This window comes from Pseudochaenichthys georgianus, chromosome 11, assembly GCF_902827115.2.
Source record: "Pseudochaenichthys georgianus chromosome 11, fPseGeo1.2, whole genome shotgun sequence".
Taxonomy (NCBI): Eukaryota; Metazoa; Chordata; class Actinopteri; order Perciformes; family Channichthyidae; genus Pseudochaenichthys; species Pseudochaenichthys georgianus.
In genome coordinates this window covers 19,365,147-19,385,243 of record NC_047513.1, presented here as the reverse complement: position 1 = coordinate 19,385,243, position 20,097 = coordinate 19,365,147, and the positions used below count along the sequence as shown (strand labels likewise).

General features: G+C 41.5%; 1 protein-coding gene across 4 annotated transcripts in view; it reads right to left on the bottom strand.

Moving 5' to 3' along the window:
* Nucleotides 1-17,331, bottom strand: part of ripor2 (RHO family interacting cell polarization regulator 2) — a 61,490-nt gene extending 44,159 nt beyond the window's left edge. For 2 of the 4 annotated variants that reach the window (XM_034094317.2, XM_034094318.2), the window contains exon 1: nucleotides 10,821-11,677. In XM_034094317.2, the coding sequence (XP_033950208.1) occupies nucleotides 10,821-10,899 (79 nt within the window). In that variant the 5' untranslated portion in view covers nucleotides 10,900-11,677. Of the gene's footprint in view, nucleotides 1-10,820; nucleotides 11,678-17,194 lie in introns of those variants that run through there. The other 2 variants (XM_034094319.2, XM_034094321.2) reach the window with 2 other exon arrangements.
* Nucleotides 17,332-20,097: the final 2,766 nt, after the last annotated feature.

The window sequence follows — 20,097 nt, the reverse complement described above, 5'->3', positions numbered from 1 at the left end:
ATTTGAGTACAGATTTGGCAAGAAAAAGTGCTTTGTTGTTTCTATTACAAGAGAAATTATCTTTGTTGACAAAGTGCCAAAAGAAGGACACTGATAACCTTTCCAAAAGTAAAGTAACAGCAAGGAGAAAGCTCTCCTCAGAGGGTTGTTGGTTTGGAATCAATAAGAAAAGCTGGCAAAGAAAATAAAAGCTATCTATAAATGGCTTCATTGCTGGGAAGATTACCGTAAGTGCTGGAAGGATGGAAAGAGTCAAGCAGAAGTTCTAACCTAGCTTGCATTCTGAGTCCTTATATTTAGCAGTCATACTCCACTGACGTCCAGAAATGAACTGTCATTGTATGAATGGAAGACAGGCTTGTAGAGGCAGAGAAACATTGGAAACAATAGTCTCCCTTCATCGTGCCTCTTAAAAGGAATAGTTTACCATTTTGTGAAATAAGATCAATTACTTTCTTGATCAGAGTTAGATTGAACATAGAGACTGTCTTGGCGGCCATTGGTTGCCTGGAAACCTCACAGGCAAGAAAATACTCCTTTACACACCTGAACTGCATTACATGTTGTATTGACACCTACATTTTGGAGACTATAGGTAGCAAACAAACGAGATTGATTGATGTTATTAATAAGCTTTAAGATGTTGGTAGAAGGCTAGATATTACCTCCTGTTTACAATACGTATAAGAGCGCTATAAGATGTGCTGGCTGCCCTAAACTTAGCAGACGGACGTGAAAGTCATATCAATCAAAGCAGATATTTATATTTTCAAAAGCATTGAGATCAATTAACACCTTCCTTTATACCAACTGCAACAAAGTAAACTGATTGTCCACAGCATCTCCACATGCCACATGTTGTGCTGTCAGAGAGCCTTTCCATCTGAGGCTGTCAACTGTATTCAGTCACACCTCAACCTAACTGACCCAATAGTCCTTCTCTGTCTCAATGTTCTTTGGATACTCATTCTTCAACTGTAGTATCGTACATTACTCTGTACAAAATGTAAAACCACACTCAGCCTACATTCCTCTGTAAGTTCTACTATGAAATGCTTCATGAAAATATTCAACACACACACACACACACACACACACACACACACACACACACACACACACACACACACACACACACACACACACACACACACACACACACACACACACACACACACACACACACACACACACACACACACACACACACACACACACACACACACACACACACACACACACCATGTGAAAACACACACATTCACACTAACACATACCTAACTATTTAAAGCAGGTGTCAATCAAAATCACAGCAACAGGTAATTTAGCATCGAGCTAATCTGCATCCTCAGCCCTAATCCCCTCAAGAATTTTCTCAGGAAGCAGAAATTTCACTCTGGCTCACATAAAGAGACAGGGAGCAAAGTGAAACCGTGAGCATCTTCATCAATTTAAGATTCTTAACTTTCACAACCTTAATTGTCCAGCTTCCTATTCAAAGATGAACTTAAAATCACGTTTGAAAGAATAGAAAAAAGGGCTTTATAGCCTTGTTGAGTACATATTTATATTGTAATACTCTATGTAAGAAGAATATGTGTTGGAAATTCTATTTTATTCTTGTAGAAGACACTTCCCTGAAACACTTTGAACAAAATGACTCATATTGCACTTTAAACCTGCATTTCAGTGCATTTTTCACATTTAAACTTTTGCAGAATAATAATAATAATAATCCTTATATTTATTATAGCAATGACTCTCAAAGCGCTTTACAAATACACATTACACATACAGATCATACATACATGTAATGGTCATCTACTGTGAACAATACCCACAGGGCAATTCGGGTGAAGTGTCTGCCCCAAGGACACAACGCCTGACGCAGTGGGGCGGGGTTTCACCACGCCCCCTTGATCTGATGATCAAACGCACAGACCACTGTACTCTTGACCTTCAATAAAACCCACTCAGATACCCTCTCTCCCTGTAAAACCATAACTGTGACACATTGGGAATATAAACAGTATCTAAAGTTAAGTGTGCTCATTCATAAGCCCCATTCATATTTGAAGGTATGAATGAATTCCCACACTGACCTCCCAGCAGAGACAGTCCTTTCCTTCTGCAGCCACATCTGCTGCTGGTCACCACCAGTCGACCTCCTGCTCCACATGAAGCGCGGCATTGAATCAGTCAGTCTCTTTACAACCAATTCTGCTATGTTATCCAGTTCAGCATTTAATATGTCCTTCATTCATAATCTTTATCCTACCTACTTCTTTGTATATTCTTCTCTAAACATTTCCTTCGTCTCTGCCTGACAACGTTTGACAACTAAACCAGGATATGTTGGAGAGGCCACATGACTGGAGGGCAGGGAGGTCAAGGCAAAGGGATGTACAAGCACAGCTGACCGTGTGTGTGTTGCCAGAGTGAGAGTGTGAGGTACTGAAAGTGCCGCCTCTTCTCCGGTTACTTCCCCATTTAGGTCGACTCATTGTCCGGACTTCCCCAGAGTTGTAAATGCCTAACTTGAAACCAAGGTGAAATTTCCAAAATGTCCACTCAACCTTAGTTTCTGTTTACAGCCGAGAACATCAAAAAAACACAAAGTGTGTGTGTAGGCTTTAAAAATACACAAGTGTGTCTACTGTATTAAACATTAAAGCTTCTATGTGCCTGTGCAAAGCTGCATTTCATACTGTGGTGTCTTCAGCATGAAGCTGTGCGCTGCCCTGTGGCGCAGCTCCGTGATGGGGCTCCTTTGCTCTGTAATGACAGGTTGTGTGTTGCAGAGCCTTTGCCCTGAGGGTCTCGGAGGACACGTCAGAGGTCTGCAGACTGCAGGTAGGGCCAACAATATCATCTCAATGGTGACCTCAGCACTGGTGTAAGAAGAACTCACATCTTTCACTTACTCGGTTACAAGTCCAGCATTCAAAATCTTACTTTAGTCAAAGTATTGGCATCAAAATATACTTACATTGTCAAAAGTAAAAGTACTTGATGGCTAATTTCAGAATATGTGTATAAATCACTGGATTATGACTATGGATGCATTGTGTTTATCACAGCTGATACCATTACTAGTATTTACTGCTGCTGGGTTCCTTAATCTATAATTATTATGTGTCAATATGTTTATCTATTAGTTCATTATATTGAATTAGCTAATTACCTGAATCTGCACAGCAATTAAAGCTGTCAAATAAATCTAGTGTAGATAAAATAACAACATTGGCTTCCAAAATGTAGTGGAGTAAAAAATATAAAGAAGCTTAACATAAAGATATTGAGGTAAATAAAAATAATCCATAAGTGAAAAAATAAACGTTTTATCCGCCCTTGAGATTCTTATCGGCTCCAAATTGTTGTTTTAATATTCATAAAACAGTAATAGTCTTGTGACCAGCTGCATGATAAGTAGGACTTGATCTCCAAAAGTCCCCCAGGTCAGCCCTCTGTGAAGAGTCATGGGTGGTCTGTTACATTTGATGTAAACAGGATTACCTCATTGTGAGACGCTCCAAACCACAACGTGTAAACCAGCACGCCCAGTGTTGCCCGCAGCATGGATTGTCATGGTAACCACATGTGAATTGTAAAGGAAAGGTCAGAAGTACAGTGAAAGTACCATTTTAGATATAAGCAGCATGTAAACATATGTGACCAAAAAAAACACCTACTGTACAGACAAAATATATATATAATCTGGTTTACAGGATGTATATACCATTAAAAAATCACCTTAAATTCCAAAATGCAATTTATATTTTTCCGTCTTGTTATTCTTCTACTCTGATAGTGAAAACGGAAATAAATTAATATATATTGCATCTGTTGGCAAAAGTAGGTCAGTGCAGCCAACTGTCAGATGCAGAAAGAGGGAGATGTGATGTTATATTCCAGCTCCAGAGGGTCCCCTCAGGTCAGAGCTATTCCCACACAGAGCGTCCACTGACGCACAAACTACAGCGCTGTCGTGTTCTTCATTGTTGTAACACTGACACGACATCTGTGGCCAGACAGTGGAGGTGTGGGTGGGTGGGCTGCCAAGGTGTGCATGTTGAGGATGGAAGACAATGCTCGCGTGTGTGACAGGTTACAGAGGAGTGGGTCAGGGCGTGTGCGTGTGTGTGTGTGTGTGTGTGTGTGTGTGTGTGTGTGTGTGTGTGTGTGTGTGTGGTGTGTGTGTGTGTGTGTGTGTGTGTGTGTGTGTGTGTGTGTGTGTGTGTGTGTGTGTGTGTGTGTGTGTGTGGTGTGTGTGATGGTAGGGTAAGTAGATTAGGTCGGTTTTAGATCATTCTCCAGCAGTGAACTCTCTGTCCACTCAGATATGCACTTCCACCAAATCACATTATCACCCACAACATTTGACAGAAAGTTGACGGACAGGAATGAACATTAATTAAATTACTTCCCAGTCAGACTGCGACACTCCGGGCCAACAACTGCTGCAGGGAGAGTACAATTCATAGCTGAGGTCATGGTAGCAATTTAAAGTCACCATATGATAAACGTAGAGCTAAGTTCACCAATACAAGGGTTTGCACCTGAAAAATGTGTTGAAGAGAAAGATATTGTATGATTAATTGTAAGTGTAAGAAAATTCCACATTGATCTTGCCTTTATAACAGAGAGTAAGGATCCTTTGAACTCTCTTAAGCAATTATTCTGCCCTACCATATAACCAAATCATTCCTCATTACATCTCACCAGTTAAAAATATTATTAAACAACATTTTAAGCAGATATTTTATAGCAGACGCAGGTGCAATTTCTCTTATAATAATAATATTTTCAAACAGCTTTCTCGATTTGTTTTTGTATCTTTTCAGACTAAACCGTCAGATGTTTCTCTATGCCGATAGATCAGCCCCCTCCCCTCAGGTCTCTGTGATCCTGAGCCTCGGTGGGCACTGTGCGGCTCAGAGGAGGATTCAGTTTCCTGTTGGCCTCACAAGGCAAGTTCAGACAAGAGACAGGGAGAAATGGATTTGTGAAATCTGACCTGGCTTCTTGTCTTGCAGCCTACTCCACGAGCTCTAAAGCTCATGTCTCTGTGTGTGTGTGTGTGTGTGTGTGTGTGTGTGTGTGTGTGTGTGTGTGTGTGTGTGTTGTGTGTGTGTGTGTGTGTGTGTGTGTGTGTGTGTGTGTGTGTGTGTGTGTGTGTGTGTGTGTGTGTTCTGTTTCACCCTCTTGGCAAGAGTTGAAAGCTTGTACAGTAGAAGTAAGATAGATTTCATGTCATCAGCGTCACCTCAAAGCTCATATTTGATGTCACATTCTCCCTAAAATTAAATATAATTATGTGGTTGCAATTTAAAATGCTCTGAGTTAACTTCAATTTAATCATATCTGTTTTCTTGAGAATAAGCATTTCATCCTTAGATACAATGAAATGCACCAAATCTGTGTCAAGGCAAAATTAGCTAGGGCCAACAGATTAGTTTAGCTCTGTTTATGTTGACTGTCAACAACCACGTGTTTAAAACTGCAACCATTATCTTTTATATAATCATTTTTTCTTTGTATTGTTGTCTCTTGTTTCTTAGATTTCCAGAGAAATGCTACCAATCTACAACCGTTTCAAGACAAGCTGCTGTTCTGTGGAAATTTATTTTTTATTTATCCAGGAATGTCCCATTGAGATACAAGATCTCTTCTTCCAGGGAGTCCTGACCAACACGGCACACAACAAGTTTCAACATAAAACAAAGGCATTAAACAAAAAAAACATACAATTCAAATATAAATCCAGAAGGCCATTTGTGCAGTGGCAAGAAGCATAATCACATCAGCAATAGCATCAGGTAAAACAGTTACATGTTTCATGAAGGGCTAATCGTAGCATACCTTTAAAAGCATTTACAGTAGGAAGTGCCTCTAGACAAAGTTTTACTTGCAGCGTATTCCATAAAAAGGGAGCATAGTGGGAGAATGCAGCTTTACCAAGCTCTGACTGCATCAAAGGAACATTTAAAAGCATCCCAAATCAGATTAAGTGTTTCATTACAATAAGCCTGCATGTTGTGTCATGTCTTTACATACTCTGCTTATTGGTTCCCTCTTTAAATCTCAGGTGTTGTTTTGCTGAGAACATTAAATAAAAGCCCTTTGGCAAAGAAGCGGAGGCTTAAAGAGCAACTCTACATCAAAGCTTAAACATCATTCAGGTGTCCTGGCCCCTCAAACCATTACATGCATCCCTCCCCTCAGGATTTATCTAATAACTACTATAGTAGTTAAGAAATTATCTTAATCTTTGGAGGGACTTTGGCTGAATGGAGAACCTCCATTAAATCCGAGTGATTGACATGTCATTGTGCCGGAAGGTTTAAAAAAAACAAACAAACAATAGCTGTTGAGCCCAGCGATTAGTGGTTTTCTCAAGTAATTGGTAGTCAGGGAAGGAGTGGTAACGCATCCTATTGCAAAATAAAGAGGACGACACATTCCTGCATCAGAACGGATCACAACTCAACGACAGGGATTCAGTTCAGCTGCAAAGCGACAACAAACAGTACGTTTAAAAGTCAAATCAGACGTCTCAAAGGAAGAGTTATTTCCTATGTGGCACTTGAGTGTAAATGCAATTCAGTGTCCCTTCCTCCTCACATTTGACTGAAGGCAGCTCCTTCATGACTCTAACCTGACCCCGTGAGTCAAACACAGGTTTATTTAGACACCAAACAGTAAGGCTTCATTCCAACCAGGACACCATTACTCACATACTCAACTATATTTGTACTGCCATTAAAGCACTTCTACTGCGGTTTTCCTTCGGGACACACTACTCTCTTGTACCTTACGTTTGCAGCCTGCCTGCTGCTGTGCTAACAACCACATGAGTACTGTAGCACCGCAAAATCAAGCCGTTTGAATTACTCCTAAGGAGGAAGAAGGAGTTAAAGAGGCCATTGTGTTTATTTTGGTCTCAATGAAGCTGCTGTGCACTTTCACTGATATCCTTTTGTCATTCAGTGAAGCCATTTTACTTGCAAAATATGTGCTGGGCATGTGTGTGATAACAAGGGAAGAAAGCAGCGTTGTGTTTGTGTTAATGTGTGTGTAGAACCACTTTAGGCAGTGGCTGTAGTTTCTATATGATCTGAATGGCCCTGTGGTCCTGAGTCCTGGATGGATATCCTCGTGGATTCATCTTCTTATTATAGACACACACATTTCCAAACATTTGGACTACCTATGTTGTAAATGTATTATCTTTTCAATTTACACACGGTTTCTCCCATTTTTCCCTTTAAACTGGGTTTTCTCCGGAAGTTTTTCCTTGTACGATGTGAGGGTCTAAGGACAGAGGGTGTCGTATTGTCATACTGATATTCTGTACAAACTGTGAAGTCCACTGAGACAAATGTAACATTTGTGATATTGGGCTATATAAATAAACATTGATTGATTGATTGATTGATTGATTGATTGATTGATTGATTGATTGATTGATTGATTGGTTGGTTGATTGGTTGATTGATTGATTGAACGGAACCGTTCAGTTTGGGCGAGTGTTTGGTGATTTTGCAGGGGCTCTTCAGGGATGACAAGCAGAGACTTTGTTTTTTAGTACCATCCCATCGTCATCCCAGCATGTAACATTTCAAGTTGGATGTTATTTATAGCTGCTTGTTCCAATCGTTGTTATCTCAGCTATGGAGGTTATGTATTTGGTCCCGTTTGTTTTCCATTTTGTCTCCAGGATTACAGAATTAATACTGGCTCGATTTTCATGAAACTCAGTTGAAGGGTGGTGCACAGGCCGAGGAAGAACCCAGTACATTTTGGTGCGAATCAACACGGTTGTTTTTTTTCACCTATGGAAACTTTGAGTGTCCTTCTAGTTTTAATTTGTATTCTGGGTAAACTACCCCTATAATCCAGTCTCAAATCACCCTCCCTCTTTACTGACTACCTTAGTAAACACAGTGGTGAAATGTGTATATGTATGTGGGAACCATTATTTCTAAATACAGAGGGCACTACTGGGTCAACATGTGCTCCAAATGTTTCTGCAAAGTAACTGCTTTTTGCTTTGACTAAAAGAGGGAGCGCTGTCAGAGGCCAGACTGAAGCTGAAACACATTGTTCCCACTGAGCAAAGCTAACCAAGGCTGTTTGCTAATTCATAGGACATGAACTGGACTCACTGAGTGTGAGTGAAGAGGAGAGGCAGGGAAAGGGAGAGAGAAATTTGCTTGTGGCTGTGTTACTGCTTTGTTAACGCTCTGACATCTCCACTGCCGGGCTAAAAGTAGTGCTCCTTTAGTCATAATTCAGTGTGCAGAACAGCAGCTGTAGAAAGACAAGCTAGTCTAACAATGCTTCATACAACCCTATTGTCTCTGGGAGTGCAGAGATGAAAGCAAATACATCTTAAACTCTCTTTATATTAAAGTAACTCTGAGGCAACTTTTAGTTATATTCATACAAAGTGTGATGTCTGTAACATTCTTTATGGCCTACAAAAATATGCAACAATTAGAAAGCCCAAAAATAATAATAAATCAAATTTCCAACCGGAGTATTAATCTGGCGACCCCTTTGGATTCATTTTGGTAACCCATTGTTTAATTCAGATCCCTATGTTGGGCACACCATTGCAAAATCTAATATTCTACACTTTAAGCGGAGTTCATTCAACACTGAATTCAAATTGCATGGGTAGAAAAGCTCAAAGATTTTAGGCCCACTACTAATGATGAAACTAATGGTTTACAAAGAAAGATAGGCCAGTAGTACATTTGCATTAATCACCAAAAAGGAATGAAGTGCTTGAATATTCAACACAAAACACACAGTATAATTTACATCACTAACACAAAGAGCTAATTAGAGAAGAAAATATAATAATATCTATATTCTGCAACCTTCAGCTGAGTCTGTGAACAAACACGCTGATGCCTGCATCCTGCTGCTGGCTAACCTCCACACGAATCTCTGCGCTGTGATTGGACGGATTGTTGGGGAGAATCATCTGGCTGCGTACCTCTTGGCTGTATTGTTCAAAGGGAACGTCACATTACCAGCGGTGTGTCTCAGTCAGAAGTGGGTCAGTGGAGGCATTAACATTACACACCAAATGATGCAATATGTGGGAATATCCTCCACTCACTGTCCACTCCTCATCAGGGCTGAGGCTGCAGAGCACTTAGAGCTTAAATATGTCCTACAATGTGCACAATGCAAGCTGTTGGTCTGCAATTAAACACTTTTATAAGCAGTTTAAAAGACAATACATGCTCAGACTACTTGTGGAATGATGTGCATGTTTGTGTGTCTGTGTGTTTTTCCAACACAGTGTGTATTCAAGAAGTGGACGCCCATTGGTTGGTGGAATACAATTTTGATGCTTCAAATTTGGCATTTTGGCAATTTTGTTTTTTGCAACTAGTAGTGGCACGAGAGAAGGAGCAAAATACACTTGAAGACCGAAAATACATTTTTTGACACACAAATGGTACAGGAATTACCTTTCATGAACTGAAAACTAGCTGTCAAAGAGTTCAAGTTAAAACAGAAAAAAATACAGAGGGCACCCCGAACAGGAAACCACGTTGGCGCGACCTGTCAATCACAGGGTCGCCCTGCTTCCTCTATTTGACTGTAGATGGGACCACAATTCACATCATACTGTATTGAAATAAACTTGAAAGTAGCTTTTAAGATCATAACCTCACCAGGAAAAAGTTAATAAATGAAGTGGGAGGAGTGGGATTTTCTTATAACTCCGATACAACCAGACTTCTTTTTTGTAACCAGTGCAGTCCCCCCCCCCCCTCCTCTTCGCTTCACTTTCAGACACGATGGTTGCTGCTTGGTTACAACGTGGTGGAGGAGACCCGATAAAGTTACATTTAGGGGACATTTGCAGCCACTGTTAAAACACTATAAAATCTATGACTCTGAATCGCTGTAGGGGAAAGGTGAAAAAAAGACCCCTGGTTCTGCTGCATAAATTATTCAACTCATCAGTCCAACTATGTTATAAAAGGTCAATGCTTAATTGTTAGACTCATACACAAGCAACATAATGTATGATAGAGTGACATGATACTGTAAATACTGGGCTAAGGAAGCATCATTATCCATAATGCTTTCGTCACAATCCCGAGGGATCATTTTTAATGGCTGCAGAAACATTGAACACCAGTCAATTAATATATAACCTGACAGTATTGTTTTACCTCTGAATGATCATCAGCCTGCTGGAACTCATCACTCTTACAGGATGAAAGGTTGTCATTACAGCTGGTTTAAAAATAAAACACAGTGCATTTTGAAAAGATTTTCTTGTGGTGCATAATGCTTGCTTAAAACATCTGCCTGTTATACAAGAACGCCCACACTACAGATGGCATGGCTGCTTTCAGCTTTCTAAAAAGGGTAAAAGTTGAAAAATCGATGAACAAACCCGCGCACAGAGCTCCTGATACTGGAGACAGGAAGCATTACGTTATCATTATTAAATGACATCTTACCTTGACTTATTATGACAATCATTGCAACTACTGAACATGGCTTCAACTAGTGGCATGCTGGAGAAATCAATATTTGTTGGTAACCTTTTAGCATCAGAGCGTATCAGAGCCTGCTTCACCAGGCAGCAAACAGCCCCACCTACGCAGCTGAAGAGATCCCTGTGGGCCACACTTCAAGAATCACTTTGCCCTCTTAACCTCCAACTCTACCACAAGTCACAAACCAACCAGTCTGACCTTGCTGCGATCCTCCACCAGGCGTCCCCACCTGTACTCACGCCTGCTTCAACACTTTCCAAACTGACCCTTGGCCAGCCTTACCTTCCTGGAAGAAGACATCCTCCGCTTCTCCGTGCATCATCTCATCCAGGTCATCCTCCGCAATCTCGGTCATAGCCATCACTATTCCTCTCGTTCTTCTCCCCCTCGGTTGACTAATCGGAGCTTCAGATAGGGTGACTGGGCTGTAAAATTGAATCAACGCCGGCTTGGCCTCTTCGCTTCAGGCGACAGTCCGATCACCAGCAGGCTCCTCGCTCCAGAAGCAGAGGAGTGGGACTGAGCTGAGATTCAGCTTTCGGCACGAGGATATGTGTGTGTGAGTGCAAGGTGAAGAGCGTGTGTGTGTGTGTGTGTGTGTGTGTGTGTGTGTGTGTGTGTGTGTGTGTGTGTGTGTGTGTGTGTGTGTGTGTGTGTGTGTGTGTGTGTGTGTGTGTGTGAGAGAGAGAGGACTCCCAGCGACCTTCATTAAGTTTCAGCAACAGTGCTGATTTCATAATATCCTGTGCAAAGCTGAAGTGAGAGTGTGCGGTTTGGAGAGCACTTGTATGAGTAAGTGTGCGCATGTGTGTGTATGAGGGAGGGTCAGTGTTGTGTGCATGTGTGTGTCCATATGCACAGTATGGTGCTCTACAGTGAGTCAGCTTGAGTGGCTGGTGATAAACAGGAATAATTAGATGATGTATTTAGACACAGCGAGGACATGCAGAAAGGGTGTGAACATGTGTGTTTCTGTGTGTATGTGACATGGCGTGTGAGCTCGACATGTCATTCCTTCACAGCTCACTAGGAATCATGGGACCACACTGATTTCTCCCTCTATTTTCTCCCTTGGCCCACATCAGGGGGCCTCAGGGGGCCGCAGCAGAGCTGATAACGTCTGCTGTCGTCTGCTGCTGCTGAAAGGCTCCATGGTGCCGCTCAGGATGCAGCGCATACACATACACACACACACACACACACACACACACACACACACACACACACACACACACACACACACACACACACACACACACACACACACACTGAAGGAGACAGATTAAGACAGTGCAAGGTTCTCTTAAATTCAGTTTTTTCATTTGGACTTCAGCATTGACAAGTTTGAACAACTCTGCAAGTTGTTTAAAAACTCTTCAAACCAACTGGAATGACAAATAGAGTAGCTTTTAACCGGTTTCTCTAGCAAAGATGGTCTCCAGAAATAACATAATGTCCTTATCGTTTTGTTTGATACATCTGGGCAGCCAAAGCAAACTTGTGAACCAAACTAACTCCAAACTCTTGTCACATGTAATGACAAACTTTCCAGCCTGTTATGGGCAGAGCGCTCTGCCTTTTAAATAGCTTTTATCCATCTTTTCAAGAGGTGTGCACCGAGCCCAGGAGGCCCCTTACCAGTGCTGCTTAAGAATTTCATGTCAAGGCCCAGATTACTGTGAGCATGAAGTCTCGTCTCTTTTTCACCTTCGATTTATTTTAAGATGAAAATAACTTTTTTTTTAAATGCAGCCATACATAATTTTGTCAACGTGCCTCCATCTCCCTTCACTGAGCTGCTCTCTGACTCACACACCAATTATACAAAGCAATTCTCAACCCAAATAGAAACTAGGCCTAAAGTCAAGTCATTATCACTTTTCCTTCAGACTTCCTCTCCCCTGCCACCGCTTCGCTTTAAGGCCGAAGCTCGAGGGAACGAACCTGAAGACAAACCCAATTTTCACAAAGGCTAGTCCAGACAGTTCAGAAACATCACACCGAGCAGGAGATGGGATGAGAGGTCTGAATACATACAGTATGAGGGGCATGTGGCTGAAAGTAGCTCTCTGTAACTTTTTGCATTATAATTCAATACAATAATACTTCATTGTCAGATCAAGTCTGAAATTGTTCCTCCATCACAGCAGCTCCATGTTGGAGGAGCTCGGATCATAAGAATTGAATTGCCATTTCTACACTGTAGCTTATGCGCATATGACAATAAAACCTATGAATCTTGAATTTTAATTTGCAATATCAGCAAAGACAACTATTGAGACCTTGAGACCCTGTATCTCTGATTTGATTGTAACAATTCATATTTGCTGTTCAGGACATGGTTTGGGTTAGACACCAGCCAGCCTCAATGTGTTGTTATGGCAGGTTGATCCATAGAGTTTGTCAAAAGGTTGACCAACTAAAGGATTTAAGAAATATTATATAGGAGTGTGTGTTCAGAGACCGTGTGTGCACGTGTTTGCTGGTTGTTCAGCATTTAAGTTTTTAATAAGGAAGTGACATTAACGGTCACTGCTGAGCTGACAGTACTTTTGGTCACCAGGGAGGAGACACTGTTAAAAGCTTCCTAAATTAGACTTTTGCAAAAGTTATTCAGATGATTTGAAAGATTTTCAAATCCATTCTTTTTTTTGTTTGAACATGTATGTATTGTATGACAATTAGGTTTTACAGAGGGAGAATAATGCAAACAAACATTTTTTCTGGTTTGTAGAACTATTTTATTGGTTTTAAGTCCTCCTATATGTTGCATTGCTGGAGGAGCCTTGGACTTACATTTTTCATTGCCATATCTACACTTACTGTGCACATGACAATAACGCCTTGAATTATGAATCGAAATAGGGAATTGAAACACACACAGACGTACTTTTGGACTGGGTGGGACACAGCAGTTTCAGAACATCCTGCTAATCAAAGCGAAGGAGCAGCCATTCCCAACAGCGGAATTGGACATTACAGAAATGATGATGAAATTAACTATAACTATATACAATATGGGGAATCACCGGTCATGCAAGCAAGTAAACAGAAAACACCCTCACATACTGACACTGACGCATGCAAAGCAGAGCCCACTGTCTCATGCAGATACGTCCCACTCCCATCTGTTCACTGATATAATCATCACGTGTTCTGGTGACTGTATCCGGCTTTACAGTATGTGCAAAACACTTCTAAGATTAAACCAAGGGTTATTCAGAGTAAACAATGGCGCATGCAATTATAAAAATCCGAGCATTGAGACATTTCAACAACTTATTTTCTCTCTCTCAGCAGCATCTCCGACTACTTTACAGGCAGCAGTGGCAGAAAACGGGGTAACGTCTGGGCTGAATTTGCCTTGCTGCATTTCAATGACTGGATACATTGTTGTCAAAAGGAGAGAAAACCCCCTGCTTTGGGAAACGCAAACGCATGCTGCTGGGATGCAAACACACACGTCCATATAATAATCATCAACAATGCTACCAGAATGCTACCAGAATGCCACACACACACACACACACACACACACACACACACACACACACACACACACACACACACACACACACACACACACACACACACACACACACACCACACACACACACACACACACACACACACACACACACACACACACACACACACACACACCACACACACACCACACACACACACCACACACACACACACACACAAAAAACTCCGCCATTGCAAAGAGAAGCACACTCATGCGGCTTTCACACCAGCGCTTTTCAGTTTCTAGCTCCGAGCGGGAGCTTTTCTGCTTCAGCTCCGGTTTCCCTTTTCAGCTCCCGCTCTGTGCACACCGCCCACTGGCGCCCCAGAGCTGCGTCATGACGTCACCGTTTACATCGCTGATTTGCCATCCAACGGCAGCCATTACGGCGCTCACAACAACAACTGCGTCGGGTCGATGATCGTGTTGCTTTTAATCACACGAAGCCAGAATAAATTGAATAACGACTTCTCCAACCTTATACTTTTCTCCAGAGTGCCGTGGTTCATTGTTTATTAATGTGTTTCTGCAGCATTTACCGACCGCTGCAGTGCTGCTCTTCCACGGAGTGTATTCTCCCGTTAGCTCCCGGTTAGCTCACACTGCAGCGGCCGCTCTAAAGTATTCACTGTCCGACTCACACAAGCAGCTGATGCATATCCCCAGTTCCCCTTAGCCTAAGTGAATGTGTGTCAGTCTGAATTGACACTGTTTGGTATCACAACGCTGTTATGAAAGTTTCTCTGGTATAAAACGGGTGATGTTAGCATAGCAACCGAAGCTAAACTGACTACTTGCATCCGATAGCTGCAATAATACAAAACAACACGTCTGCCTCTCTCCACAATGATCGATAACTGTGAACGGATGGTCAAAGTAAGGCACAAATAAACAGAATCACACGAAGCCTGGTTAGTGTTGCCTGACTTTATAAAGTGTGTTTATAGGCACTACTGCTTGTAGGCAGGCATGACAGTCGACCCATGGGAGGTGGGTTTAGTTTCCTGCACGCCTCGACGTAAGAGAGACGTAAGCGACGTCACCTCTTAGCTCCAAAGCTCTTGCCTCTGGACCGACAATTTTTTGGAGCTGGAAATGAAGCGGATTCCGGAGCTAAGAGCCGGCGCAGCTCCGGTGTGAACTGGAAAACCCGGCGCTTTTCAGGCTCTAGCTCCGAGCCGGAGCTGAAAAGGCGCTGGTGTAAAAGGGGCAACAGACCCGCTGCGTACATTGGTGTTGTTTGAATGGGGTCAAACAATGGAGCTCTTTGGCATCTGAATCGCGCAGATGATGTTCCCAGGAGGCTGAATAGGCGGCTTCAGCCTCCTACACACTCTCTCCTCTGGCCCTGATAATATGCATCAGTGTGCCGCCTGTTACTGTGTACGGAAATATCCGTTATAAGCATGGAAGCAGCAACTCATTAGCATCCAGGCTAACTTTATGTTGCTAGCTCATTTGCAAGCATTCATCCTCTTGCATATGTTTGCTATCTGTTGCACTTGAGGTCACTGAGTCGATGTGCTGTGTTTTTATTTTGTGTAAATATTAAACTAAACTTGTTAAGTTGAGTAAATTGTTTGTTTTTAATTACAGACTTAATTTTTTTTAAGTGCACTGCAGTTTTTCAAAGTGTCATTTCAAGATAAAGCATAATACTTGCGGATACAATAACAACAAATAAACTATGTGTAAAGCACACCTGTCTATACAGAGCAACAGCATATGAATATTGATTACTTGTTTGCATTTGTTTATAGATTATCAGACAAAGAAACTAAAAATGTAATGTCAAAGTGAAAACACTTATTTTCAACATGGCCCCCAGACAAAGAACACACATTAATTCACAACATTACAAACTAGACTATAACCACCCTAAAAAAGCCCTTCCACACAACTTAGGTTGAATAAAAAATAGCTACAAATAGCAATTGCCTTTCCTGTAGAATTTAAAGACTTGGTTTGAGGCGCCTTTATAACAAGAAACAATGAAACTATAACAATCACAAGTGTGAATGAAGAGTGGAAAATACAGCTGTCACACAACAGGATATTGTTGCAACACAAAAGCCAATTCACAAATCCTGTGAAAACTGGATTTTAAAGTACATGGAAGTTGAGTAAAAGTATGTTGTAACTGCCAGACAACTCAGAAACATCAAGAGAGGGGAGGAAGTGGGGAAGTTTAAGGAGATAGAAAAACTGCTACTGGGACTTTGTGACTTCATCTGTCAAACCATGAAAGAAATGTATGAGACTACGGTTAAAAAAGGCCAGAAACATAATGTCCTTTTTGGAGGATACTGCAAATCCTCTACTTCATACAGACACATGTGAGTTAGAGTCAGAGGAGATGAAGGAAACAACAAATCTGACTTGTTAAAAAAGAGAGACCTCTTCTCTCATCTCTTTCGCTCCCTCACTACAGCCTTTGCCTTTTTTCCTCTCCCTCTATGACAAAATGGGATGATTGTGAAAGGGCGCCTGGTAACCCTGGTTACAATAATGAGGGCATGGTGTGGTAAATCCAATTTGCCATGGCACTCATTTGAGGTAAGAGTTAGCGTGCGACAAGCTGGGGTTCCATGTGCCTGATGGAGGATGACCATAATGAACCATAGTGGAGCCCATCTTGCACATAATCAAACACACATATTCTCTAGGTCAATAAAAACTCATCTGACTGAAAGACATAATAACAAATTGGAAATTACACAATGGATTTAGATACTACTTACAAAGTCAAAAGTCAAAGTGCATGGCAATCATCACACCAAAGATGCAGGTAAAACATAAATTAATCAAATCTTAGACCGGAGAATGCGTATAATGAAAACAACTGAGAGCTTTAAATCACAAAGTACAATCAGTGTGAAGTCAGTGCCAACAAGAGAGCATCAGAATGTATGCACTTGCTAATGAGTCCTGAATTAAAAACTGTTTTGATTTAAGCTTCAAAGTTTCTTAGCAGTATCCACTGATATTATTCAGACAAACACCACCTGCACAAACAGCCTGTTTGAATACACTGCCCGTTAGTGTGCCGTAAGAAGCACGGTGAGATGAAAGGAAAACAGCCAGAGTTATGTTAATTAAATCAGGAATAAGTGGTGGTTATACCTACTGTAAGCATACTGATATCGTTTCATCTTTATATGGTCGTATGTCCGGACTCTGCGGTACATTATGATCAAGAACAATCCCAGCAGACGCCTTCCTGTCAATGTGAAGCCTCCAACTCCTTTTGAGCTGTCACCACTTTCTATTTCTGTGCCCTCTCTCTCTGTCAGAGGAGATGTTATACGCTATTGTACTTTCTCTTTTTCTGTTCCACAATTGGATCCTTTTCTCTCTCGCTCATTCATTTGCCTTTCTGTCTCCGTCCCAGAGTGCACAGAGGGCATCAGACAATGGCAGCAACACAGCCGCTTCAGCCAGCTGTGCAGACTGGCACCACAGAGACGGCCGTGCCCATGTTGTGGCCTGCGGGCTACACCTGGAGGGAAGAGATAACGGACAGCTGAAGCAATCGACCACATGCAGCAGCCGGCTGTGTCTGACCCTCAGTATCAAATAAAAATGGATTTACAAGACAATCCGGAAGATCATCTCTGGAAAACGACTACCGCTAAGTGCATTTTAATTTTAGATCCGGCATTGATGGGATGGATTTGTTGATACAGGAAGTGATATTGTCTAAACACCAACCCTGAAGCTATGCAATGGGCCTGTGCAGCAGTGACATAGACTGTATATGCATTACAAGTGACATTTAATGACTGAGTTTAATTTCTCCTACTGTTCAGATAATTGTGCTTTATGTGCTCTTAAGTAAGTTGTACACATTAGCCCTTCATGCTAATTACCTTAACATTTCAGCACTGACGAGCTCATCATTCATTTAAAGGTTGCATAAGAGGCGTGTGGCGCAGTGGATAGAGCGTTGGTGTTCGGATCAGGGTAGCACAGGTTCAAACCCCACTGCAGTCAGCATGTCGTTGTGTCCCTGGGCAAGAGACTTCACCCCAAATTGCTCCTGTGGGGATTGCCCACAGTATTGAATATGTAAGTCACTTTGGATAAAAGCGTCTAACATGTAATAAGAAGCTGGTCCTGGATGATTTTAGAGTTTAGCTTAATGTTAGTTACTCTTTCCAATAGATTTTGGTAATTTCTCACTCTAGATGCAATGTAAACTACCTGGGGTTTGCCAAACACATCATCATAAATGAGTTTTTTGTTGTTGTTTAGTATGATGTCATGTATCTAGCTAGCCTTCAAGTTCTTATTAACGACCACTTTTATCCTACTCTCACCTCAAAGAAGAAAGCTGTCGTTAAAGGTCAGCAACAAAAAGTGATTTCAAACATGCAATTTAACTACAGCAACAGTAACAGCAACTCAGAGATCATCAAGGAACACTCCTGCTATCAAAATATGTTTTTATGACTGAGCAAAGTTCTTCTGTCTGTTAACATTTCTCCACAGGCCCAACTAGTTCATACGATATTTCATAATTTGTAACTATTTTCGACCATGTTCCTGTTGAGGAGATCCAGAAGCCAGATGAGGAAGGAGGGGTACAGCAGGGTGGGGCAATAACTCTGAAACCACAGTTTCCTCTCCCACGCCTCCCAGCCCATCACCGCATCCTCCAAAAAATGCTAAAGCCAACACCTGCTACCGGCTACAAGGGGAAGTCAACTTTCAAAACACATGCACCTAATGCAATGTCCTCTGGGTGGGCAGTTTCCCCAGACATTAGGACCTTCACTGATATTGTGGGAGCTGCTAAACTTGTGGCATATCGCACTATATGGTCAACAGGTATGTAAGTTACACAATCACAATAAAACATCTGGATTCAAGCGATAGAATGAGCAGACAGAGGGTGGATGCATTTATACATTCAAACTAATTCTTCTAAGTCAACAGGAAGGAAGAATATCACAAGAGTTTCTGAGAAGCAGGGCGGGGACGTGGAAAGAAGGTTGGGTAATAGAGTGTAAAATAACATTAGGAGCCTCTTGCAGCTGTATTTCTCAGAGAGTGCACAGTGGCCATTAAGTGTGTCACAGAAAGGAAGTGGGTGGAGGAGTTCTTCAGAGAGGGAGGATGACAGAACTGGTCACTGAAACTAAGTGTTGCACACATGTACAGAGCCCTTTCTGCCCCGATGGTCAGAGGAGCAGGGGCATTGGGAGTTGGGCTGGAAACTGTGGTGACAGCTCATCATCCAACAAAAACACATAACTATGTGTGTGTATGTGAGTTTTTTCCCAGTGTCTGGCATTGCATCAAGTCATTTCAGAATAATTACATCTGCCATGAATACACATCTGACCTTCTCACTGTAGTATGAGAATGCACCAGTTACAGCAATCTTACGTGACCTACATACATCTGCATGTTGTCAACAACACCAGCCAATGCAGGTTTTTCTAAAATTACATGCAAATCCTTTGATTAAATAATGCTGCATCACACTCACATAAAAACATATATAGGTTAAAGGTGCCTTGGTTTGTAACTAAGGCTTGATATAATTTATGTTCAACTGGTAGGGATTTAAAACAAAAAACAAAAACATGCTTATATGCGAGATAGATATAAGCATGTTGTTTGTCTACAAAAGGCATTATTCTATTGAAAAGGGGAACGTCAATAATGTAGTATTACATACGTGCAATACTTTTAGGATGTTGCAGACCCTGACCAATCAGCCCAAAGTAAGGTTCAAGCTCTGAGGAAAAACTCTTGATCCTACTTTTCCCATAATGCAATAGCTTCATTTTGTTTAACCCTCCCTGTCTGGTAAATGCTCACGTCTTTTAAACACAATGCCATTTGTTTATAATGCAGGCTTTCTTTTAGACAATTTAAGTATTTTAAATCAAGCTTACATTTGTGACCCTTTGACATCTTAAGGTTTATGTTGTCAGTTTTTCCACTGCATTACTGTAACTGTTTATGGAGGTTGAGTCCTACTTCCTTTCAACAAGTAAACAACTAAATAAACCAAACTGC